At 35.8% G+C, this 26303-nt stretch overlaps 1 protein-coding gene across 1 annotated transcript; it reads right to left on the bottom strand.

Moving 5' to 3' along the window:
- Positions 1-18760: 18760 nt before the first annotated feature.
- LOC102806331 (NXPE family member 3-like) lies at positions 18761-21898 on the bottom strand. The gene is made up of 4 exons (XM_085498284.1): positions 21824-21898; positions 20641-21380; positions 19844-19896; positions 18761-19732 (listed from the first exon to the last, which is right to left on the bottom strand). Exons 1-4 carry the CDS (start codon positions 21896-21898, stop codon positions 18915-18917), a joined length of 1686 nt encoding a protein of 561 aa, XP_085354410.1. The 3' UTR covers positions 18761-18914.
- Between the last annotated feature and the right edge of the window lie 4405 nt (positions 21899-26303).

Here is a 26303-nt window from a genome sequence, read left to right as displayed (position 1 = left end):
AAACGCTAAAAGTTCATTTTTAGTATCAACCTCCAAAATGACTGCATAGATCTTCGGCCCGTGTTATGACACTAAGCCCCCCCCCCCCCCGGATACAGTCTGTGTATGCAGGATTATATATAAGATGATATATTTGTAAGCAACGATATATGAAATTTCGAGAATTGTATCGTTGTGGATCTACAAAGGTAATTTGTTTGATGTCCTTAGCCGGTATCAATGGACTGCACCGTCTATGTATTAGTGCAATTGTATTTGATCACTGGCGCTGTCGTTTGTCTCTTTTAACCAGTTATTATTCACAAAAATAACAATTTTGTATAGCTCGGTATTTATCTTGCTGCATTTTTCAAAATACGCGAACTAGCTACGTTAATATCGTGACGATCTTTCATAATTTGCGACCAAACACGGCAAGCTCACACGGCGGGCGCCATCTTTCAATATATATATCGGTCACCTTGTCACAGCGCCATCTACGTCTAAGGTCACTTGTTTGAATCCATTTGTTTAAATGTGCGTTTGAGAGAACCGAATTATTATTGTTGCAGGGTTTCTGTGGATTTATTTACTGTTTGTTTGTAAAGTTTTTTGTTGTATTTTTTTCACAGGATCTGGATTTGAAAGACAATTTTTATGGCATATAGCATGCAACAAAACCACATAGTTCTGCAATATACACAAATCTATTACAGAGAAGATTTGCTGACTTCAATTAAAATTCTTCATTTATGACACTTTTATTTTATCAAAAAAAATATTAATATAGAACTAAGTATTTAGTTTTTGAATTTGTCATTGTACACAAAATGAAATTTATAATAAAAACACTAACAACTTTATTTGTACAACAAAAGAATGATTTTGTTGCTAAGTAGTGATATAGAACTGAAGGCAGTGCTTGTTCTACTTCAAACTGTGAAATAACGGGTCAAGATAAATTAGTGGTTGCAGGTTATGCTCATTAAGGTTCACTTAAATATTTAGGTGTCACCTCTGGAATCAGTACATGTTTCACAAACAGTCATAACCTTGGTATATTCAATGATTATGAATATTGCTAATGTCAGTATTGCTAACAGTATGACTACTGATAACATGTTGGATATGGGACATATTGTATTTAAAACTTATCTTAACAAGTCATTCCAGTATGTATGTATTCGGATCAAATCATTCTGGGTGCCATTCTGAAGTTGACATCGACCTTGTCACTGTGTTTCAGACATTGGACACTGCATTGAAAAATGTTTTGAAAGTACTCGTACAGTGCACTTTAAACCATTTTCTTTTGTATTTTCTTGTTATTTGTCATACTCAATATGTTTTGGTATTTCATAATCTGATTAAAATCTGATATAGTGTACGGGCTTTGATTATTTTGGCTATAAACTTATTTTAATTTATTTTTTTATTACTTTTGTTATTAATGCCTTTTTATTTATTATTTTACTTTGATTTTGATTTTGTGATTTTTTTTAGTTCCGCTCTACATACATCTGACCCGATGCCTATGTAATGAGATTTCAACGAGACACACTATCGACGATTTTAGTCAACGAATCACAGACATCCTTCTATAGCGCTCATGATGACGTCACCGGGCAGAGTCAGGTGGCAAACACACTCAAATAAAATGGCGGATTATACCGACGTTAGCGGCCGAGAAAAACACGGCTTTTCAGTAAGTTTATCATTATCAAATGCAACGAAAGTCATTTTTTATGTTTATATTGTGGATCGAATGGTTCGAGTTTAGATCGTTATTTTGCGTAGTTAATCTGGGAGTGACGATTTTGTTTCCACCGGTTCGACCGAACTCCGGTGTCTTTCCAGTCGCTTGCCCTGGAAACGGTTGATGTTTTATTGACGAGCGGGTCAAAATCTTCTACGGCATTGAAGCCGTAGCTGTAAATATTCATCAAATTGTATCAACATTTTGTACATTATACAATAACTCTTTATTAAAGTAATTGAGCTGATTTGGACTGGAATCAAATATTGTTTATTTGGAACCCATCGCAATTGATCAGGAAATATGTTTTGCTTCAATTTTCTGCGTCGATGCTGTGGGCCGGTGACCGTTATACAATTTAAAATCAGTACGCATTGTTTACTATAGCTGTTTACAGTGTTCTAATCATTACGATTTACTTATTTTTTTGCTTCCATTCTAGATAATTATGCCCAGTGTTTGATGTAAAATTGAAGCAATGACAGAATAAACGAACCTTGGCTGGAGAAGATGTATCAGGAAGTGTACACATTTGTAATGACAAAAATTGGAAAATGCTGTGGAATTTCTTTTGTAAATAAAAATATTTTAGCAATTTTCTATTAATGGTTTATTCAAGTGGGCAAAACATAATGTACAGAAAGATTGCCCGTAGAGTATCGCTACACTGAAAAGTAAGCAACCTACAGCCTGTCTAAAAGGGGGGCTGTGATTGGATGTTACTTACGCGAGATTTGAACGGGACTTACATAGGCGTCGGATCAGATGTATGTAGGACGGAATTTTAAAAAATCACAACAAAATCAAAGTAAAATAATAAATTAAAAGGCATTAATAACAAAAGTAATAAAAAATAAAATTAAAATAAGTTTATAGCCAAATTAATTAAAGCCCGTACACTACATCAGATTTTAATCAGATTGGGTATTTCACCACATAAATATATTTCTGGAATATTGTCAAGAACAAGTTTGGTACATGAGGATTAATTTGAACAGTTTGAACGGGAACTGTGTCATTTTCAAACAGGTTTATTCATTTGGTGACGTGTACAGCAACCAAGGTTACACGTAATGTCTAAACATAACATAAATCATTGCGTCGCACATGGTGGACATTTATGCTGGACTTTACTCATGGTGTCACCATGAGTGAGCAAAGTGCAAACAAAATAGACACAACCGACAAGCAATATTCCACCCATAAAAGACGACAAAATAGTGCGTTGGTTGAAACAGTCTGAATGGCTATTGATCCAAGTAAAATTGGCGAACAACTCTAGCCTATAAACATACATATCGTATATGGTGTGTTATTTGTGCTGAAAACTGTGCAAAATATGTTTTCCGTCACTTAGTTTTGCCCTAGTTTTTTTTTCATAGTGAAATTGTTATATAGATATATATTTCACTTTGTGAAATGCGTTTCTCCTGAGATTTGGCCATGAAGGTTTGCTGTTATTGATATTTTCATTTTAGTTTTTCCATTCCTCAGATTTTCTAACGTTCACCCTTTAGTTCCCTGATCATTTCCCTGATCCCGTGGAAGGCTGCAAATCAACTAAAGTGTGCTTAAATTATTCGATCACTGTGCTGACGAAATAGTGACTCTGCTGATACTAAAATTTAAAACGCATATTTTATTTCTAAACACGAAACATGCATTTTCAATACTTCTAGGACTGTTGATAATTCACCGAAAGAATGGTGTAGATATAAATTCAACGTACGATAACATGTAAAATGTGCTACAATTATCGAGATAATTTCTGAACGACGGAAGAGTAAACATAATTTCAAATATTTGTCATCAATATTTGGTCACAATCTCAATCGATGGTGACACTGGTAGAGCGATGGCTGAATGCAAAAATGCGTAAATGAGAATTCTGATTAAAATGCATGTGACTGATCAAATCTTGTCATTGTTTCTCGTTGATTTGACCAGTTAAAGCAGTCATGAATTCAAATTTCCGAAATTGTAGCAATTTCTGCAAGAAATCAAAAGTGGCAGCCAAACCACATGACTGAGCAAAATACTTTTCACATAAGTAGCTTTGGCCGTATATGTTGTATAAAAAACATTAAGTTCATCGGTTGAAGCACTCATGGGAAACTATTGTATTAACACTTTTGGCATTTTCCTTATAATTCAAGATGGCAACCAAACCATGTTTGCACAGTTTTGATCTGAATGACGTCAGCAGTCTGGTTTTAATATGGAACATACGTGTTACCAAACAGTCCAAAAGTTGAGTATTAGAGTTGTATTCTGAGCTCAGTATGCATCCATGTATACATGTGATCGATAGTAGTATTTATATTTCACTCTCATCCAAAAGATTAAAGTCACATAAAGCAGCGTCATGTTTAGCCATGTACTTTGTGTGATCAAATATGTTACACACAATTTCCTAAATTTGTACCAAACCAACCGAGTATTGGAATCAATTACATCATTATTTCACAAACAACCTACCTTTACTTCACGTTTTCTTTGTTAAATCTAATCCAGACGTACTCTACACAATTTAAAAAGCATGTCTGAGCCACTAACAAGAAATACACCTTATCCACCATGCGAGGAAATTTATTTACGACATACGAGTCGAATTTCGTTCATCGACTGTCGTTGGCGGTGCCATACTATTCCGAAATGATTGACAGTGAAGTAAGCATGCGACACCTAAAAAGGAACTGAATTAACCGATCCCACACTCTCTCGCATGCCCGGGGGGATACTTCCACATTAAGTGGGTAAGGGTGTGCGGCCCACCTCTCGTAAACCATACTCACTTCTAAACAATTTTTTTTCTATTAATATACCCACTTCTAAACACAAGTGTTTTCAGCAAAAAAAACACCCAGCTCACAACTTTTTCAACCAGTAAGCGGCGCATCCGGGCGATGCATTTTATTCAGCCCTTTCCGGTATGTTGGCTTTGAATATAAGAACCAGTAATAAAATAAGGAAATGCTACACACTTCTAAACCAACCATTGATAAATGACCACCCACTTCGAAACAAAACAAGTAACATGTAGGATGATGTGTGCGTAATATTTTTATATTGATTTTGTTGCATTTGCAGCAAATAGTTACCAAACAATGAGAAATCTATAGGATTGGATATACCTCTCAGCTGGCTTCACATGCATAGTTCAAGACTGCCTAAGCGGTGCTTATACCAGTATTTAGTCACGGCACCTAGACGGTCTGTGGTTACAGCTTAATGTTCCGAGTAATCGCAAAAATTGACATTACAATAGAAAATAAAAGACTGGCACTCCCATTAAATTAATAGCAAGTGAAATTTCTGGGATTGAAACAGATTTCGAAGTCACTGATGTAAGCATTGAATAACTTCAAGTTGGCATGAAGACGAATTAGTTTATTTAATCAGTGCTGAACTAGAGGCTGAAATTATAATTATGTTCGTTGTCATATAATTTGTAATTAATAACGGGAAAATGTTTACAGTGAAAGGAAGTATTCAACATTGTTACACACATACTGCAGTTTATTTTGATTCATCCCTGAAGTCAAAATCGGTATTTTAACACCCCATATGCAAATGAGGTCTGAAAGCAAATAAAGTCCGTTCAGGAGTAGCGTTTTTCGAAACATAGCGCTAGCAGAAATAAACAATATTAGAAGTACGATGATTTACCCTTGGGATAAATGAATATACTTGCCGAGTTGAATGAAATTTGAACAACAGTAATGGTACTTCTAAGCAGTCACTTATTTTGACTAAAACTAATTTGCATATCACCCATGAAATGATGTTTTAGGTATCTTCACGGTCAATATGCAAATGAACATGGTATTGGCGATCCGCACCACTAGGATTGCCCTTAAAATCACTGTAATTTTGTGTATCTGTGTGATTTCTAGTGTTTTCACGTAATAATTCTTCTGTGATTTTTTTGGCTTGGCCGATTTCGCTCAAACTTAGCAGGTACGTCACACCTTCACCCTAGTTATTAGGAAAAATCAGGAAAAAAAATGTGCCCACCGTTGCTATAGCAACAGCCAAAAAATGATTTTGGGAAAGCTTCGCGCTAAATGTATCTTATACAAATTTTAGATACAACACCTAAGACCTAGCTCATTTTGAGTGTGGCACAAAGTTACTATTTGTAAAATCTGAAAACAAATTCTAACCACCGTTTCCATGGAAACAGCCAAAAACTGATTCACGCCAAATGTATCACACCCTATATTTCTATGATTAAAAAGCATGGACGTAGCTCATTCTACTCAGCTTGAGTGTGGGCAACAATTTACTGTTTTTGTGTCTGTTTTTATTACCGAGAAGAATGACCTCAACGTTTGCATAACTTTTCACCACCAACGGCTTTTAACTCCTCTGAGACTTTTTTGGCTTGGCTAATTTTGTTCATACTTGACAGGCAGGTCATACTGTCACTAATTGGAAAAAACAATCCTGGCCCACAGCAACAGCCAACAACTGTTTTTCGAATACTTTCGCCCCAAATGTATTACCTCCTACCAGTCTTGTAATCATGCCTCTTATTTTGGCTACGTCGCACACCGGTAAGAGATCACCGACATCGATATTGTTACACTGTATCAACGTAATCTCAACGCATTTTGAACTTTGAATGAAATGTAAATGCTGACTCCAATCTAGATAATACTATCGCAAAACGGTTGGAAATAATACATTTAACGGCAGAATACGTCCTAGCAATAAAATAAAATGACTGAATGTTTTTTTGCAAACTTCGTAAACCGACGTTAGCTTCACGTTCATGTCCTACCATGGCAACAGCCGAAAACATATTGTACTTGAGTAACAGTAAATGAACAAACAAAAGAATACACTCAGTCACACTTATTTAACTTTTTATTTACTCAACTTTCGTCTCCCTACCTTTTTAGTTATTCATTATTAACTTTCACATTTTAAACACCAAATTAGAAATGCAATTTTTTTTACACATTGTAATAAAGCTGTTATCTATCTATCTATCTATCTATTGCTTGTTTTTTGAGCGGATCGCCAATCAGCCTACAGGCTTGTTTTTATTGACAAAATCGTTCAGCAAAATTTTTGGCAAATTAGGAGTATATCACATGGAATACTACGATTGAGAGAACTTGCTGTATGTTGACTGAGTTTTATAAACCCCGAAGGGCTCTTGCAAGATCCACCCGCGATTGCCATGGAGGCGCAACAATCAACATCAAAATACCAGGTTTCTGCTGGCGACGTTGCGACGTTTCCCAGTTCCAAATAAAGATTACCAACAGAAATGCTTAGCGATGTAAAAGAAGGATATATATTACTTTTCAGTATACACATCGCTGTTGATACTGTCCCACACATATTCTACTCCCAATTACTCCTGCGTAAAATGGACGAGCCTCTTTTCATGTTGACATTCAGAGTAAAATCACATGACAGGCTGTTAAAATTGGCTGTTGCATACTGTTTCGCCGGTCTGAAAAATGTGTTTAATTAGCTCTCATTCAAGCAACAATGCAGATTTTCCAGGAAGAGTGAAACTATTCGACTCTGCCATTAAAAAATAGAGGTGTTTTCAGCAAAAAACGAATAATCCTGGAGTGCACATAATACACTGAATTTCGGAACAAATCTTGCATTATTTACAGCAGCAGAACACCACAGAAATATCAGACGAACTATGAAAAAAACATATACATTGTATTTCGGCCTGAACTCTCTTTTGCAATTCCAGGAATTACCTCCATATAGGCATCCATTTTCCACTATGGTATCACCCACCCCGAAAAAAAAACTCTCAATACCACGCTGAAGCGTTTGGTAATAACGTGAAATAACACCCCAGTCGGGCCGCACATACCCGTATTGCACTTCTATGCAAGTAGCCTCCCCCCCCCTCTGGCTCGCATGTTATTATACAAATGTTCACCCCAACAGTTTTAGCGACCCGAAGAGCTCATTGTTGCCTCGGTTGACAATTGGCTTTGAGAGTCTCTAAACCTGTATGTCAAACTAATCAGTTCATGAATATCGCCGCGTATCGTGTTCCCCTGACTATTTATTAGCGTATATCAGATGAATTCAGTAGGATGGTACCCGGATGGAGGTAGATATGATGGCAGCAGGTCGACACATGAATATGTCCACCTGTAATGCGCGAATTTGATTGGCTATCATGGTCATGAGGTATAATAAAATAAAATGTACCTACAAAAAAAAAATACGCACATATTGACAGACATCGACAATAAGTCTAATTCTACATTTTTAACAAATGCCACTAGCATAGATTCGATAATTTTAGACATTCATTCGCTTAGCAACGGATTTGAAGGCTTATTTAATTGGGACTACATATATTACACTAGAGACACACGGACTGTCACATAACTTATAGTTTCTAAAGTTTGTGCTAAAACCAGACACAGTACAATGTAACAGAACGCATTTGCGTGTAAATTGATTATTGAAATGATATTGTTTATCATAGAATTACTACACAATTTCTTTGATGTATCCCTCTATATCTGTATTATAGCTTTATTATACAAATACCCACCCTAACTTAGGTGGACATACAGTTTTAGCCACCCTAAGAGCTCATTGTCAACAGAGGTGTACATGTGTATTATTTTACCGAATAAATCTTTAAACAGAAATTGTGGCACTCAAACAATGGGCAACAATTGTATAACACTTTTGGCATTTTCCTTATAATTCAAGATGGCAGCCAAACCATGTTTGTACAATTTTAATCTCAATGACGTTAGCAGTCTGGTTTTAATATGGGACATACGTGGCGACTTATATAGGGGTCACAAATGTTACCAAACAGACCAAAAGTTGAGTAGTAGAGTTGTATTTTGACCTCAGTATACATCCATGTATACACTGTAATCGATGGTCTTTTTTTATATTTCACTGTCAACCAAAATACTAGTATTAAAGTTGCATAAAGCAGCGCCATGTTTAGTCATGTACTTGTGTGATCAAATATCATTTTTTTACCAAATTAACCGAGAATTGGAATTAATCACATCACAATTTCACAAACAACCTACCTGTATTTCACGTTTTTTTCGTTACATCTAATCCAGACGCAATCTACACAGAGCTTGTGCAATAATCTGTTTCGTTCAATCATTTAGTTTTACAATTACCGTTAACAAGCACGTTGTATTGATTCAACGACGCATGCACTTTATAAACATATGATAATGTTGTCATATTCCTTCCGAACTGATGACGAGTATTTGTGGGTCCATAGGTCTTTATTTGTCTATCTTTAGCCTGTGATTGCAGCCATTTCTGATACATTCGGTGTCCTAACAGTTGTTGTCATGGTGAGGTATTTAATGGGACATTAGCAATCGGATAACACGACCAGAGTCCAGAATACCAGGGAGAAACTAGAAAAATTCAAAAGCATATCTGAGCCACTAACAATCAAAAGAAATACATCTTATCCAGCATGCGAGAAAATGTACTTACGAAATACGAGCCTAATTTTCGTTCGTTGACTGTTGTTGGCGGTGCCATACTATTCCGAAATGACAGAGAGCGCAGTAAGCATGCAGATCTAAAACTGAACTGAAATAACCGATCCCACTACTCTATCGCATGTTATTATCTCTCTAAAACTGTATGTCCACTGCTGTTGGGGTGTACATTTGTATTATTATGCCGAATAAATCTTAAAACAGAAATTGTGGCACTCAACCATGGTAATCTTTCAGGTCACGCTCGTAAAGCTGAATGCATGTATGAACACAAATATACAGTATAAAGTTGAAAGAGTTCAAGAGCAGTGATTGGATTCTATTGCGTTGTATCATGGATGCCTTTTTACTTTCATGGTTGTTTTGATAAACCTAATTTCAACAGCTTCAGCCTGATGAAGAATTGATTTTTACAAACAAGCAACCTGATGGTAGCTCTGCTGTCTCCATTATCATAGAACAAGAATCAGTGGCATTGTGGTTGACAATGTGGTCGGACTAGTTGTCGGAAATATTTTTTTTTACCAAAAATATTCACTAAAAATCCAAATTTCTATATTTTGACAAGAATTTAACAAACCTGACAGAGCACAACCCCAAGTACCTTTGGTACAAATATGAATGAAAATGGTCAAGTACTTTTGAAGAAGAAGTCGTTTAAAGAACAACTTCACGCGGGACACGAGACGCGGGACGGACGACGCCGGAGAGACCCCCATATCAACAGCTCCGCTGGGTCATCTGGGTAACCCGACCCTACCTAAAAATATGTTCTGATCCTAATTTTTTTCAACATATATAAGATTTTAATTTATTGCACAGTTTAAATTTAAAAAAAAAACTTGCTATTTGATGATGACGTTTCGTCTCTCGTCGAGGTCGTTTATAAACTTTTGAAGATTTAAAGATTTGTACGCATGTACGGGACAATCGTTTTGTGAGTTTGCGTTAGCAGAGAACGAACAAGGGCCGTGGACAAAAATCGGAAACACGGACTCGATGTTCAAATCGCCCGTGCCGAGCGTTGTCAATTCATTTGCAACTAAATTCATAAAGTTCGCTTGTGCCAGCACGATGTGTTCGGGACTTGATAAATGCACAGAACCCGCATCGACAGAGACGAAAAAGCCATTCGATGTACTGATTTCTGCTTCGACTAAGAAAAAGTATCTACCATCGATCAAAACCTCAATGTACGTGTATAAACTATGGCTCTCTTATAAATAACGTTCGATATTTATTTTTTTACATGTATTCATGAAATATAATTGAGTTACTTTTAATTTGTAACTGAATTTGACAATCTATTAAATTTTAACATAAAGTGCCTACAAATTATTTTGTCCAATTATAAGATTAAGTAGGCTTCGTTATTCCGGGAATTTGCATCTTGAATTTTCAAGGTGAATGTTCTGGCGAAGCACTCCACTATCACCTTGAAGTATTTCATTAGGACTATGTGTATGTGACAATGCACTCACAGTTTAGAATCAGTTTAACAACAGCCAATCATATTACTTCTTTCTTCAACGCGCTTGGCCAAGCTATCAAAATCCTCGAGACGGAGCTCCACGTTGCTATTTAAGACGCGCACCACTCTACCATGTATTTCTATGGACTCTGCGCGAGCTGCTGTGCACTGATAAAAAAAGCCGGTGAAAATAGCTAAAACCGAGAAAACAGCACAAACTTAACTTTGAAGAAATCCAACCAAATTTAAATATGTTGCATATGTAGGGGGTGACAACAGCCATCCCAAAATACCGTTTTCTGAGAATGTATTGGCGTTTGTTCCACCATGATGGTTGCCAGGCGGTGAAAATGCCCGACCCAAGAATAAATGTCGCTGCGCACAGTGGAAGCCGTGTTGGCTTGGATGTCGAGGCGATACAGCGACATTATCCATACATCATGCAACCACGTCCCTGTATCCCTGGTCTGGAAACGGTCATTGTATTAGGTGTGAATTGGCCTCCTTCCCTGGCAAAGGCGCATTGCCGGGTTGGGCAAAGCATTGTCACGTGATCAGTACGCAGCCGGCCACTATTTTTTACATCGTCAGTGTTATGTATTTTTTTACAACTTAGTTGTTTATTCCAGAATTCGTGCTTTTTAAAATAATTTTATAATCAGGATATCTGTATAAGGTCATATTTTAGCCGGCGAGTAGTTCTCCAATTCATCTATTTTACCAGCAGCGACACATTTTTGCAACAAATTTTCATACTTTTAGTTACCTAGATTTTTGTCGTTTTTGATTTTGGGGTGATTGAAATGAAATCTATTTTATTTACCATACTTCTCGCGAAACCAATATTTGTCTTCGATTTTGACATTTTATGATCGAAACATATCATTAAAAATTGGTGGCCTGATTTGTTACTTCTCACACCGCATTTTATTAATGTTAAATTGAGCGACTTTTATGGATGCTTTTTAGATCGTAAATGCAAATGGCGACGTTTTGAAATGACAATGTACTCAATTCTGTGCTAAAAAAATCATTTATATACAAGCATTGAAGCATTGTTATATACTTTTGCATAGAATAAAGTCATTAGTTGTTGTATAGTTGACTTGAACGTTATGAACCCCCAAGAATCAGAACAATCACAGGTTTTTCGATCGATCACGTTAACATGAACGACGCCATTTTGACAAGATTTGTTTAGCGATGTCAGCATGTTGGCACGCGAAGTTTTTTCCCTATTAAAACTAGTAGACGAAAATAATTCCCGATATTAATCTTTACATTGTAGGAACTGGATGTTTATGAGTTGGTAGGCTGGTTTTGATGCGCATCACCGTTAAAAAACTCAAATTTCATAGTGATAATTTTGTTTACATGATTGTTTACGTTGTGGTTGCCCGAATTTGAAGTCAAAGTGAAGTCATACAATGAGGTATCGCTTTGCATGACGGTAAATTTTCCGATTTTAATGAATATTTTGACGGTATTGTAATCTGTCTGACTTCCTGACTCCCTCGGCCCGGGTGTGAACGGTTTGTTTACCCGCACCGCGGTTCGAGACAAAAGAACGCTAGTCGTTTCCAGACCGGGGATAGAGGGACTGTAATGCAACTCATTGATATTCAGACCAAAGCTATTCAAGCTTTAGTTTATAATAGTGATAATAGTGTTGTCACCACTGTTGACTATTATAGAAGAGTAGGTGTTATACCCCAAAGCTCGTGATATCACTGCAACACATATCGGCAGTAATGAAGCCGAAAACATCAGAAATGCGTTTTCTGGCAGTCTTTGTAACAAAGCTTTCTATTGGTCGGTAAACTTTCTATTGCGCAACCATGTGACATACACGGTTATGAATGGTATTACCGCACGGTGTTGTAGAATGTCCGAACGGAACAACACCTTGCAGGCGGTCGATGGGAATTTGACGTATTTATGTGTACCTATATATATTTGCAAACTTTATTTTAATGTAAAAACGGTGTGTTTTATAGCGATAAATTTTATAAATAGTCTTTTTTTTAATATTGATTTTATACAACTGTAAAAAATTAGAATAGCATAAATATATATTTTTTATATCCTGAAAAACAACACACTTGCAAGTTGTAGGTCAATTTAATATTTGTTTACAGTTCGGTGTGAAGAATGCAGCAGGTATATCAAGGAAAGATGAGCTGCATGCACCAGTGAAGGGTACCTCCCATGCTGCATGAGACCGTATGGAAAATAAATGAACATTGAACATGGATACTTGAATAAAACTTGAACATCATTGAAACTTATCACATTCCATTCAGTTGGCCTCAGTTGAACCAGATATCAACAATTGTCCTCAATGGCTGTTTTTGAAATCTGAGATCAACGACATTTAATGAGTATGATACTTGATATCTTGGTGGTGTCAGTAATTTGAAATTAACTAATATCAGTTGCCCATGTGAGCAATTTTGACCAATATAAAGATTTATCATCTCAAAATATAATTTCAATTAATATTTGGGTATTGAATAAAGACCACAGATATATTCATGCTAATTATATTTTTCAGCAAATTGTATTTCAACATGTCGAAATTGTTTGAATGCAAAAAGAAATTAATAAAAAAAAATGTGACCTACCCTACTTTTCTACTACTACTATTTTTTTCTAGCTCGTTACCTGAAACATACCTTTTTTAAGGCCTTACAATACTGAAACGAGCTGCGCATTGCTTGAGTAAAGGTTAATGTCAACACTATTACAACATCAAAAAAAAAACGTCCACGACTCTGAAATTTTTAGGTAAACGAACGCACGGCAAGCGCGACTAAAGATCACGCGAAATCGCTACAAAATTCCAGTTTTCTTTCCAATATGATAGACTAAGTAAATAGTGCACGCAAACCTGGCAAACTAATCAGTTCGTGAATACTGCCGCGTATCGTGTTCCCCTGACTAGTTATTGGCATATATCAGATAAATTCAGTAGGAAGGTACCCGGATGGAGGTCGACACACGAATATGTCTACCTGCAATGCGCGAATCTGATTGGCTGTCGTGGTCGTGAGGTATAATAAAATAAAATGTACGCACAAAAACAATTACCACACTTGTATCGCACATATTGACAGACATCGACAATAAGTCTAATTCTACATTGTTAACAAATGCCACTAGCATAGACTCCATAATTTTAGACATTCATTCGCTTTAGATTTTCTATTCGCTTAGCAACCGTTACGGTTTTGAAGGCTTATTTATTTGGGACTACATATATTACACTAGCGACACACAAACTGTCACACAACTTATAGTTTCTAAAGTATGTGCTAAATCCAGACACATTACAATGCAACAGAACGCATTTGCATATATTATACTAGAGACACGAGGACTGTCACATAACTTATAGTTTCTAAAGTTTGTGCTAAAACCAGACACAGTACAATGTAACAGAACGCATTTGCGTGTAAATTGATTATTGAAATGATATTGTTTATCATACAATTACTACACAGTTTCTTCGATGTACCCCTCTATACATTGCCTTTATTATACAAATACTCACCCTAACTTAGGTGGACATACAGTTTTAGCGACCGGAATTGCTCATTGTCAACGAGGTGTACATGTGTATTATTATACCGAATAAATCTTAAAACAGAAATTGTGGCACTCAATCATGGCAATCTTCCAGGTCACACTTGTAGAGCTGAATGCATGTATGAACACAAATATACAAGTAGAAAAATGTCAAGAGCAGTGATTGAATTCTAATGAGTTTTATCATTTTTACTTTCATGGTTTTGATAAACCCTAATTTCAACAGATTCTGCCTGACGAAGAATTTGTTTGCAGCAACATCCGGTGCCACCCTGTGTGCAGCTATACGCTACGCTGCGTTCAAGTCCGCATTACATGTAGAACAATGAAACGAGCTGCACACGGAGCTGCACGCTGCTTGAGTATAGGTTTATGTCAATATCATTCTCTTTCAACAAATACACTGTATATAATATGTCAATATACTGTCAAAACACACAAAATAATATAGACCTTAGAAAGAGAGGGACAGGCAACTACAGTATTTCTTTTGTTTTAACCTCACAATCCTATTAACGAAAAATAGGCCAATGGCCTGTTGCTCAACGGCTATTGTACAAACGATTAGTGCTGTATATTACAAATACCCCACAAGGCAGTGAGTAAGACAATAAAACATAATGCTAAAAGTGGAATTTTTTACAAAAATAGCAGAAATATTCAATAAAATTAGAATCAAAGAGAGCTTAAAAAGAGAGAATAACATAACATATTTGCAATTATCTGAATTCGTAATACATGTATATTACCAAGTTTTGTTGAAATATGTTGAATGATTCTTGAAATAGCACCAAAAATTTCCATCAAAAATTAAATATATCTGGAAACTGCCCCAACACATCTGTGTACCAAGTTTTAGTAAAACATATTAAATGGTTCTCAAGATATCACCAAAATAGTCTAAATATTGGTATGTAAATTAGGCAATTTGCATAATTGTCCACCAAAATCAATCATGTCTATACACATTTAAATATGTTGAGTTGTTATGTTTTCATTACAATCACAATAGACCAATCAAAGAAAACTTAGAACTCCCATGTGCTATGTGAGAATGAGAAACAGTTGACAGAACAAATAGGAAACATTACATATCTCCATGTGAGCATATAATTTCAATATGGCATCATTGTATAATCTTCCCAAGTTTTGTTCATTTTCCGACATCTGTAGTGCATTAAGGAGAAGTTAATAACAAAATCATGAATTTCTGAAATTTTTGATAAATTTGGCCATTTTTAGTGACTGGGTGAAGTGTCATCCAAGTTACATGTGTACCAAGTATCAAAGAATTTGGACTACTCGTTTTGAAGTCAAAAGTACCATTTTTGATGAAAAATAAGAAAATATTTGCTAAAAATAGAGAATTGAAGATGTCAACACAAAATGAACAAATCTGATAGAGGTCCATCCAACGTATATACCATGCTAGTTTGACCAAAAATGCCAAACATATTTGCTAAAAATAGAAAATTGTAGATATGGACATGAAATGATAAAAATAGAGAATTGAAGATGTCAACACAAAATGAATAAATCTGATAGAGGTCCACCCAAGGTATATACCACGCGAGTTTGAGTGCAATTGGACCAGAAGTTTCACAGAAGAAGTCGAAAATAGCATTTTTGACCAAAAGTGCCCCAAACATAGGGATTTGTAGATATGGTCACAAAATGAACAAATCCGAGAGGTAACCACCCAAGGTACATTCTAAGAAAATTTGACAGCCATACAGCTTGTGGTTCACAAGACGACGACGGGCAATCAGTAATACCATTAGCTCCACTCGAGGTTGTCTACAGCAGAGCTAATAAATGGGAAGGTGTCTGGAGAAAAATGCAAACTATTTTACAATGTTGCAATAATTTTTTGCCAGTTTTCCATTCAATGCTGGCCATATTTGTTTTCAAATGGTCCACCGCACTTATGGGTAAGAACATCAACAGGATAAACACAGTGATAGGATACAACATATGCTATTCATTTATTGTCAACTTCAAGATAAAACTACCGATATACTGGAACAAAAAAGGTGCTTGTTTTAGCAAGATACTGATCTGAAAAATGATACATGTGATATGATATATTGGTGCTAATGAATATTCATTCACTGGATCGTCTAAATATTTGCCAAACAAATACATATAGAAAACTTGCTGGAGCATGTGAATTAAAGTTGAAATGTATTGAATGTGAATAATATACCAAACATTTTGTAAAATACTGAAAATTATGATGCAAGGCTTCAAGTTGACTTAGTTTTATGCGACCATTTGCTGTGATGAACATCAAAAATAATGCATGAGAGGAATTAACATGCTTTTAGCGAGATGCATTTATTTGAACAAGTAGTGGTATCATCTTGTGAATTGTGGCAGTGCTAACTAATGAGACTGACCAAAAAACATTTAATATATCAGGTTATTGTATATTTACGTTTCCAAATTGTCATGAAATTAATATTCATAATGTTTGGTTCTATACTTTGTGAAAAACAGGTATATTTGAGGCTACTATGTTTGAAATTTTCTAAGATAGTTGAATATTTAGTAGCAAAAAAAAAATCAAAATATCTGATACAAACCGTTTTTTGTTTTTTTAAAGTACAAAACAAAAGATAAAAATACCAGTATTGATTATCATAGTAATTAATTCAAAACGCACAAACAATTTAAAAGTAACACATTAACACTGAAAATTTAACAGTTCCAAAGTGTTTCAAAAATTCTAGACAATTTTTTTCTTTGAGGCACTTTTTTGTTTGTTTTGTTTGTCTATACAGTACTGTAGTGACAGTTCAGATATATGACGAAATGTAGTGACAGCGTGCATCTATACAGTACTGTAGTGACAGGTTAGACCTATGAAGAAATGTAGTGACAGCTTACATCTATACAATACTGTAGTAACAGGACATATCTATGGAGAAATGTAGTGACAGCTTGCATCTATACAGTACTGTAGCGACAGGACATATCTATTGAGAAATGTAGTGAAAGCTTGCATCTATACAGTACTGTAGTGACAGGTCAGATCTATGCAGATATGTAGTGACAGCTTGCGTCTATACGGTACTGTAGTGACAGGTCAGAACTATGGAGAAATGTAGTGACAGCTTGCGTCTATACAGTACTGTAGTGACAGGTCAGATCTAAGAAGAAATGTAGTGACAGCTTGCATCTATACAGTACTGTAGTGACAGGTTAGACCTATGAAGAAATGTAGTGACAGCTTACATCTATACAATACTGTAGTAACAGGACATATCTATGGAGAAATGTAGTGACAGCTTGCATCTATACAGTACTGTAGCGACAGGACATATCTATTGAGAAATGTAGTGAAAGCTTGCATCTATACAGTACTGTAGTGACAGGTCAGATCTATGCAGATATGTAGTGATAGCTTGCGTCTATACGGTACTGTAGTGACAGGTCAGATCTATGGAGAAATGTAGTGACAGCTTGCGTCTATACAGTACTGTAGTGACAGGTCAGATCTATGAAGAAATGTAGTGACAGCTTGCATCTATACAGTACTGTAGTGACAGGTCAGGCACCATTCTATACACTCACATTTGCGTGTTTGATGAATTTATATTAGATAAATGTATGTAAATATGCAAGTCATGGGTGAGCTACCCACAGCTGTTTTATGTAGTTGTGTCTAGAAAACACACAATTATGAAAAACCTGAAAATACAAAATCTAATTAAACGTAGAGCGGTTTAGTTATAACAATAATGTAGTCCTTGGGCCCAGGTATTTAATATGCATATATTGCGATTGTTAATATGATTATTATTAGGCTTAATTTAATAATAAAATACCCGATTTAAAATCTGTTCACAGAATACAGTTCTGAATAAATGCATCTTTAGTTGCATTTATAATAATGTTGCCTAGTGGGCATAAGGTAAATGATTGATATAAAACATTCAAAAAACAAAGAAAAATTAATATTAAAAAAAATCATTTATCGTTAAATGTCGCTACATATTATGTTCACTATTGAACACTGTCGTATAAGAGGCAAAACAGGGTGATATAAAATGTTGTTCAACTTAATTATACATACAAATATATGCAAACAAACAATGCAGCGTTCAATAACTATTATTTCGCACCAACACTGTTGATTATGCAAGGAAAATGAACGCCAGTAAGTGTTCATTCAATAGACACACACTAAAAAAATCTGTCATAGCAAGTATCGGAAAACAAATGTTTAGAAGTTAATGTATACGCTGATTCAAATTTAAAAAAAAACTAGTCAAGTTGAAACATGATAATTCACTATCGAATTCAAAGTTAAACCAGAATTGTACATGATGATGCATTTGCAATATAACCCGAATATCATTAAAATTCGCTAATATGCTTGCCGCATTATGTCAGGTAAATGAATGTATAGAAAACGTAATGAAAAAAAGAAAAAGTTTAAATTTTGAGACAACCACACAGAAATCATAATTACGGTTTTAACTGAATCATATATATATTCTGAATACACTACAATTATATGAATATGAACAAATAAAAACACTGTCCGAAATGCACTCAAATATTAAGTATGTAGTATTTGGCTCCCTACTATTCAAATTAGATAATTGGTAATAAGCGGTTTTTATTTGCGGCAAGCATGTGACAAAAACATAAACACTTCTTCTTTTATCACATGCATAGGCATGTGAATGCTCATTTTCATCTTATGTGAAAATGCATATGCAAAATTCATATCCCAGATGTCAATAAAAAACACCCCAAGTCCCTTAAATTCGTCTTTTAGTATTCGATTCATGTCATACAAAATCCAGTAATTGTTAATGTTGTTTCTTTCGTGCGATCCTTTGATGGCTACAATGGTGTTTTGACAGCGATCCATTAGGTGCTTTATGCCTCTTGCAAGAAGAAAAATTCGTTCCGTGAAGCTATATGTAGTCCAAGTGTCAAAATGCGCCCAGAGACTTATAAGAATGACGTAATTGCATTCGGGAGAAGCCAATCCATCGATAATATCAACAAAGTATGGAAAACGGGATATTGGTATCTGCGGGTGTCGTGATAGTGCATGGTGATGATAAGTGAAATTAATGTTATTTTTTAAGTCTGTGACTAGCATGTCATATGAGTCGGTACCACTGACTTTGTATTCACCAGGTAAATTGTCAACACGGTTCCTCCAATTTTTATCTGTGACATTCATCGGATATCCAGCTATTTGCAACATCTGTTGATACCACTGCCTTGTGGTGGAGTCACCAAGAAAGTATACATGTTTGCCCTGCAGGCATTTCTGAACTTCCCTGGCGTTGTGCCATTCTCTGTTTTGACATACCAGTGAGTACCATCTCGTACCAAGCCAGTATCCGTCACTTACAGTGTCTGATAAGTCGCCTTCACACTGCGGCACTTGGTATTTAATGTAGTCTGACACCGTCCGACCTATAATAAGAGTGAATGAATGTTTTAGTAAAACAATTCAGAAATTACATGACGTCAACACAACATGTAACATGTATTTTTAACTTTTTTGCAAAAGAAGAACAAACTTACGTTGTATCGTAAATTCGTCCTGGAAGCTTTTGATCACCTGCACTGCATTTGGTCTATAACGGCAAAAACATTCATGAAAATTAAATTTAACATCGTCAGCAACGTATTGTGTTAAGTATTACCACTATTACTGCACAGTTTTCTCACATGCCCAAAATACCAATTATTAGACGTTTAGGTTATATGCATTATTTGAACAAACCTATGGGTTTCAAAAGACTTTTATTTAATTTAAACTATATAACTTTAAACAATTAATTGAATTACAGATGCAAGAATGATATACTAATTGTCATACCATTGACTCCAATGAGTGGTCTAATTGAGGCCAAATTCAACTCATGTAGTGATACGCATTTTAAACGATTATAAATAAATTGTAACTTGATGAAGGTATACAGGTCTCACACAACAAATCAAACTGTTCATATAAGATAATGTAAAAACATGGAAATCATGGTTTTGTTGTACGAGTTGTGCTTTACATAGACCTAATTAACACGAGTATCCAACATTTAAAAAATAAATAAAAAGAGAAATTTGTCTAGTTTTAAAATCAATTCACATGATAATCCATATAATGATGAGTGTACATGAAAAAAAAATAACATCAGCTAATGTAAATATCTGGTTTGCGATTGAAACTTTTCAAATATTCTTCAAATCAGGCAAGGCAGTTTCTGCCACCTCATCATCGGGCCATTGGCATTGTTATATTGCAACCCTATATATGGTAAATGCCACACAGCTGCAGCAATAATAATGGTAGAAACACACTAAATTATTTAAATACTCACGCTTTAAATAAATATTGATGGGAGACAAGTATATCGGTTTCTGTTTTGCTAATCCTTGTATTTTTTGAAACAGATATGTTTGCTAACGTGTTACATTCCAGTGACTTAGGTGGATCACACAAAAACACTGTATTTCCTGAAGCTCCTGGGTGCGGGTATTCACACTTATCTTTCCATTCACCTTCTCTTTTCACAAAACAATCTGACATTTCTGTTTTGTTAGCGCTTCGAAATATGCCATTCCAGGATGCTCGGGATTCAATAGATAAAACAACTTCACGTTGGTACTTAACTGCCTCTCTTTGTAAGACCAACACAATTTGTAGTTTTACAACTCCCGAGAAACCTGCGTAAAATTGCACAGTGTAAGTCCCATTGCCATGGTCGGTAATTCTCCCCATAGATGCGAAGTGGCTACCCGTGTTGTATATAACTGCTCGCCACAAATCTCCACCAATAGTACGTCTCCTACCATTAATATCACGTGCAATGACAGACAAATCGAAGATATCGCCCCGTGAAATAGAGTTGACATCTGTAAGAAATACCACCTCGGTTTGACTAGCACAAGTGCGTCCATAGCTGCCTTTGGAAGCGGCAGAAATATTCCAAGTATGTTGACCAGTCTGCCGAATTTCTTCTTGAATCCCAACTCGTTCCACTTGTGGCCAAGACAAACTGGATGGTATGGTTTTAGCAGCGTACTTCATTGTTACTTTGTGAGATGTAGGTAGCATGGTCTGGCGACATGTGTAAAAAAGATTGATCAGATCAGATATATGTTGCATTTTATAAAAAAAAGCGGATGATTCAAAGTCACTGTGTGATGTATGATATAGGATTAACCCTGACTCTGCAGAACAGGAGTTGTTTAAATAGGACGACTAACAGTCGTGATTTGATGGCGACAAGTAATGCATGTCTGATAGGATGTCTGTGTAGAGTTTGTCAGTCATTGTGAAATTAAATAACATGCATCAAAAGACCATTGTGTTTATTAATGTATGGAGCTAGTTTAAACCAAATTCGACATGGATCAATTTCCTGAATTGTGAAAATGTGTCATATTTTGTCATCTTGAATGTGATACATGCATGAGCATATGTCTGGTGTTTTGAACCCAATCCGATAACCTACGTGCTTAAAGTAAGATATTAAAGCCTCAATGTAGAGCTAACCTTACCATGGTGACAAGAACGCCGACAAAGGCGATTCCTAATACAATAGCAAGTATTGAGGTGAATCCTTTAGACGCCATATTTACCTGAAACAAAAAAAATACATTATCTAGTGGCTGTTCGTAATCACTATGTACAGCTACTCCTCCTATATAAATTGTCGTGGTTGAACTGATACAATTTATTCGCATTCATATTTAGGCTGTTATTTGAGTTTATAGATGTACATTACAGTACATAGTAAAACAAGTGAAAAGCTAATTGACATCGTGGTACACATTTAGTAATGTCATACAGTCTGTTAAAAAGCCGATATGTCTATCAAGTCGTGTTCAATCGTGTGCATGCCACGCAAAACATTTTTTATTTCAATTATTTTCATGGAATAGCAAATTTAGTATTTTTTTGGCAAATTTGTGATTCATTATCAGTATCAGTGTGTTTAAATTTCAGCGAATTAACATTATTGGCTATTTACGTCTGTCAAATATCGGCCAAATAAATACATGGAATCATTAATTACCAAGGACCTGACATAGAATTGAAAATTACTCCATATAAACAAATGTTCAATTCAGGAACAGGATAATAGTATGTTTGGTTATTGGTCAATAGTAGGGCGCCACCAGACGGTCTGGCTTAGCAAGTGCGTCGTGTTTCTCTCTTGAAGTTGACGCTGATTGTGCACAAAGGAAGTATATATATGTGTATGTGGTGTTTACAAAGAACGTGGAGATGATCCACAGTACATCGTGACCAATAATGACATGATTGGTTGTTCAACTGTGGGGGTGTCTTTTATTTCTGTGCTAAATGTGCAACACTAAAGTCCCAACATATATTTTTCATGGTTGTTCGGCCGTTTAAAATCATATTCTGGGAAATATTTGTATCATTTAAATGGTCGGCTTCCATTGCTGATCCAAATTATTCAGAAAATGGAAGCGCAAAAAACGCGCAAATTCATTTTACCGCCACTTTACAGCGGTTTCCACACAGACATCAGTTAATTTAGTTACCCAATGGCTGAAGTAATTTCACATCGCCCAGATACCCCCCCCCCCCAAACAGATGACAAGATTTGAGAGGATCGGCCAATAAGCATGCGTTTAAAACAGCTGGCACTAATATCCCATGTTTCTAATTACTTATTTTGCACTCGTACAATGCAAAATACATATTTGATTAGGTTGGTTGGCCATCAAGTACCATCCTATGGCACCCAATTCATATATCACCAATACCATAGTACAGAGTTATATTAAAGGGGAGCAGAGGTGTGGCTTTTGACACTCTGTACATAAAATTTGAGATCTATGAATGAATTCTGTCGATAAAAACAACTTGTATGTGCTGCGAAATGCCCTAAATATCGGGTATAAAACGGGCTGTGAAGCAGACGACAAACGTCCGCTTTTCCTGGCGTCATTTCGCCTCTAGAGGGCCAGCCAAATGACGTCATCAGTGAACACTGATAATTGAACCCATTCATCCTAGTATGTCAATCCCATAGAAATGCTACTATGAAAGACCTTGTTAACTGACTATTTAAAGGTTTGAACATGGCGAAATGTTGTGCGTGTGAATGCCATAACGATTCGTGTTAAGTTTCTCGAAATCCCAAATAAAAAATCACATTGTTGGTTGCGAGAAATCGGCAGAAGAACTAACCTGAAAATGAAGACACGTAAAGCGCTCTAGCTATAGTAAACAGTGAGTAAATAAATATTGTTTGAGTTTAAAACTAAATTAGAAATACGCTAATATCACTTGAACTACAGTAATCATTTCGCCCAACTTCTCACTTTTAATCGACCGCTTATCGCTTAATTTCCGACCGGAAAACGACCGCATTTTTAGCGTAATTTTTCTCTCACCGACCCATTGAAAACATCGACCGGTCGCCCATACACTGGTCACTGGCACAGGAGTGATCGAAATAGTGGTTTTGAGTGGTACAGTTAGGGGATATCTATACCACATTGTATAACTGACTTTGCGTAATTATTATGAAAGCGATATATTACAATGTTGAAATTTTTAGAGCCAGTACAACATTGTAAACAAATTTGCGTAATTAGAAAAGCAGTGCACTAAGTGAACGACCTCAAAATATACAAGTTTGCCTACAGCACCGTCAGAACTAATAACAATTTTACAAGATCGATGCGCGGAACATTAAAGAAAAAGATTGCTCAGGTAACGCGCCTGTTCAGTGCATGACTTGGGGGGTAAACTTCGGTCAACACACACTTGATGTCAGCATCGCCGCGCAGTAAGTTACGCAAAGAAGTTCAAGGTCAATTGCATCCCAAAATGATGTCGTTGATCACTCAGTCTTTTGCAAAATATTATAACTAGTTTCCAAGCTTTTGATGCAGCCAGATTTATTTAACTTTGTGGAAATATAATCTTTTTAATTTCCCAGTCCTTTCTGTTCATTCATTGTCTTGACAATAAGTGTGAATTGCTGTGCGAGCTTTTCGTACCCGACCGCTGTCAGACGGCGTTATGAAATATATGCATAAAAGGCGGGCGACCTGCGGCTGTTTGATTTCCCACTCTCTCATAAGCTAGCGATTGGTGAGAATGGTTATTAATATATTACCCGATGCACTTGTAAATCGGACAGTCATACCGCAATTGTGTTGAAACATTTTTAGGGCAGTAAGTAACGTCAGAATATTGTTTAAAATAAAATATTCCATCCCAATCAAATCTAGGTCAAAGGGTTAAATTGCGTGCATATAATTATAGATAGTTAAAAACTAAATATATTTGAATGTTTGACGGCAATTCAACGTTTGTGCAAACCAGAATAAAAAAGGTAGTGTATACAATAGCGATATGGCTGAGATATCATGGCATTTGTTTACAATATTGTACCGGCTCTAGTATTTGACACAGATGTTTGTTGTTCGCGAACGATACAGAGTGGTATAGATTTGAAGAGCCGTTCAGAATTTTCTTTGTATATCCCAAAACATGTTGACTACTCCTGTGCCGGTGACCAGTGTTTGGGCGAGCGATTGGTGTTTTCAATAAGCGAGCGAGAGATAATAAAAACGGTAAAAATGTGGTCGTTTTCCGGTCGGAAAATACAGTGCGGTCGGAAATTAAGCGGTCGTTTAAAAAGGGAGTTGGTTTTAACTCGTACAATATTTATTCACTCACTGTTTACTATAGCCAGAACGTTGTACTGTCTTCAATTTCAGATTAGTTCTTCCGCAACCAACAACGTGATTTTTTATTTGGGATTTCGAGAAACATAACATGAATCGTTATGGCATTCATAACACAACACTTCGCCATATTTCAACTTTTAAGTAGTCAGTTAACAAAGTCTTTCATAGTAGCATTTCTATGGGATTGACGTACTAGCATGAATGGGTTCAATTATCAGTGTTCACTGATGACGTCATTTGACTGGCCCTCTAGAGGCGAAATGACGCCAGGAATAGCGGACGTTTGTCGTCTGCTTCACAGCCCGTTTTATACCCGATATTTAGGGCATTTCGCAGCACGTATAAGTTATTTTTATCGACAGAATTCATTCATAGATCTCAGATTTTATGTACAGAGTGTCAAAAGCCACACCTCTGCTCCCCTTTAACAGCGAAAAATAAGACTAATATACTATATTTGTATTTAATTAATTGCAAGGATGATAAGATTACATTGTGAAATGGTTATGATGTACCATGGATCCAGAACAAAAAAAAAATAAGTTCAGTTTGACATATCGTATAGTCATTGCATTTAAAATTTATGATCGACAGTAGATTATCACTTTATTTGAATGTAAAATTAAAGGATTTTGGATCAGTTGTACATTTTGTTAAGGATAACATCGATGCAAGGTATGGGGCCTTCTCTGTAGGAGATCTACAAGCATATATTTAGGGCAGTCGTGCGTTAAGGCCAGTTTCCTAGTTGTTTATTGGTTTCCATGAAAACAGTTAATGTATCTTTAAAACGTGATTATATCCGTTTTAATGTTGTCGCCTCCCTGTCGCTATTCACGACCTGCCATGCTTCATTGTAGAACCCATCATGGTGGTGAGCAAATCAATATCCAGCATTATTGGCAGATTGCCAAGTGTTTTTTATTAATCAGGCCAGGAAAAGAGCGGATGTATGTTATAATTCGACATATAATTATACATAACTAATCGATGCTCATGTAGTGTAATAAACCAAAAGTATGGGTATTTATAATAAATAGGCTCTGCTGTGTGTTTTATGTACTATCTGATGTATTTGATGAGAAAGGAATTATTATAAATTGTAATATAGCTGTTTGCAAAAACTAAATTAAACTGCGGTAAAGGAATGATTTTCTTTCAAAATTATAATATATAGAACGTAGATACATACATGTAATTTGTATAACGGCATTTCATTAGCAATTATTTTGTATTCATACATACATCTAACAGCAGGTATGCAAGCTTTTTGTTAGCGGGAAATGTGTTAACATCTCTC

This window comes from Saccoglossus kowalevskii, chromosome 4 (assembly GCF_978046115.1).
Source record: "Saccoglossus kowalevskii chromosome 4, keSacKowa6.1, whole genome shotgun sequence".
NCBI lineage: Eukaryota > Metazoa > Hemichordata > Enteropneusta > Harrimaniidae > Saccoglossus > Saccoglossus kowalevskii.
This window is presented reverse-complemented; position numbering and strand designations above follow the sequence as displayed.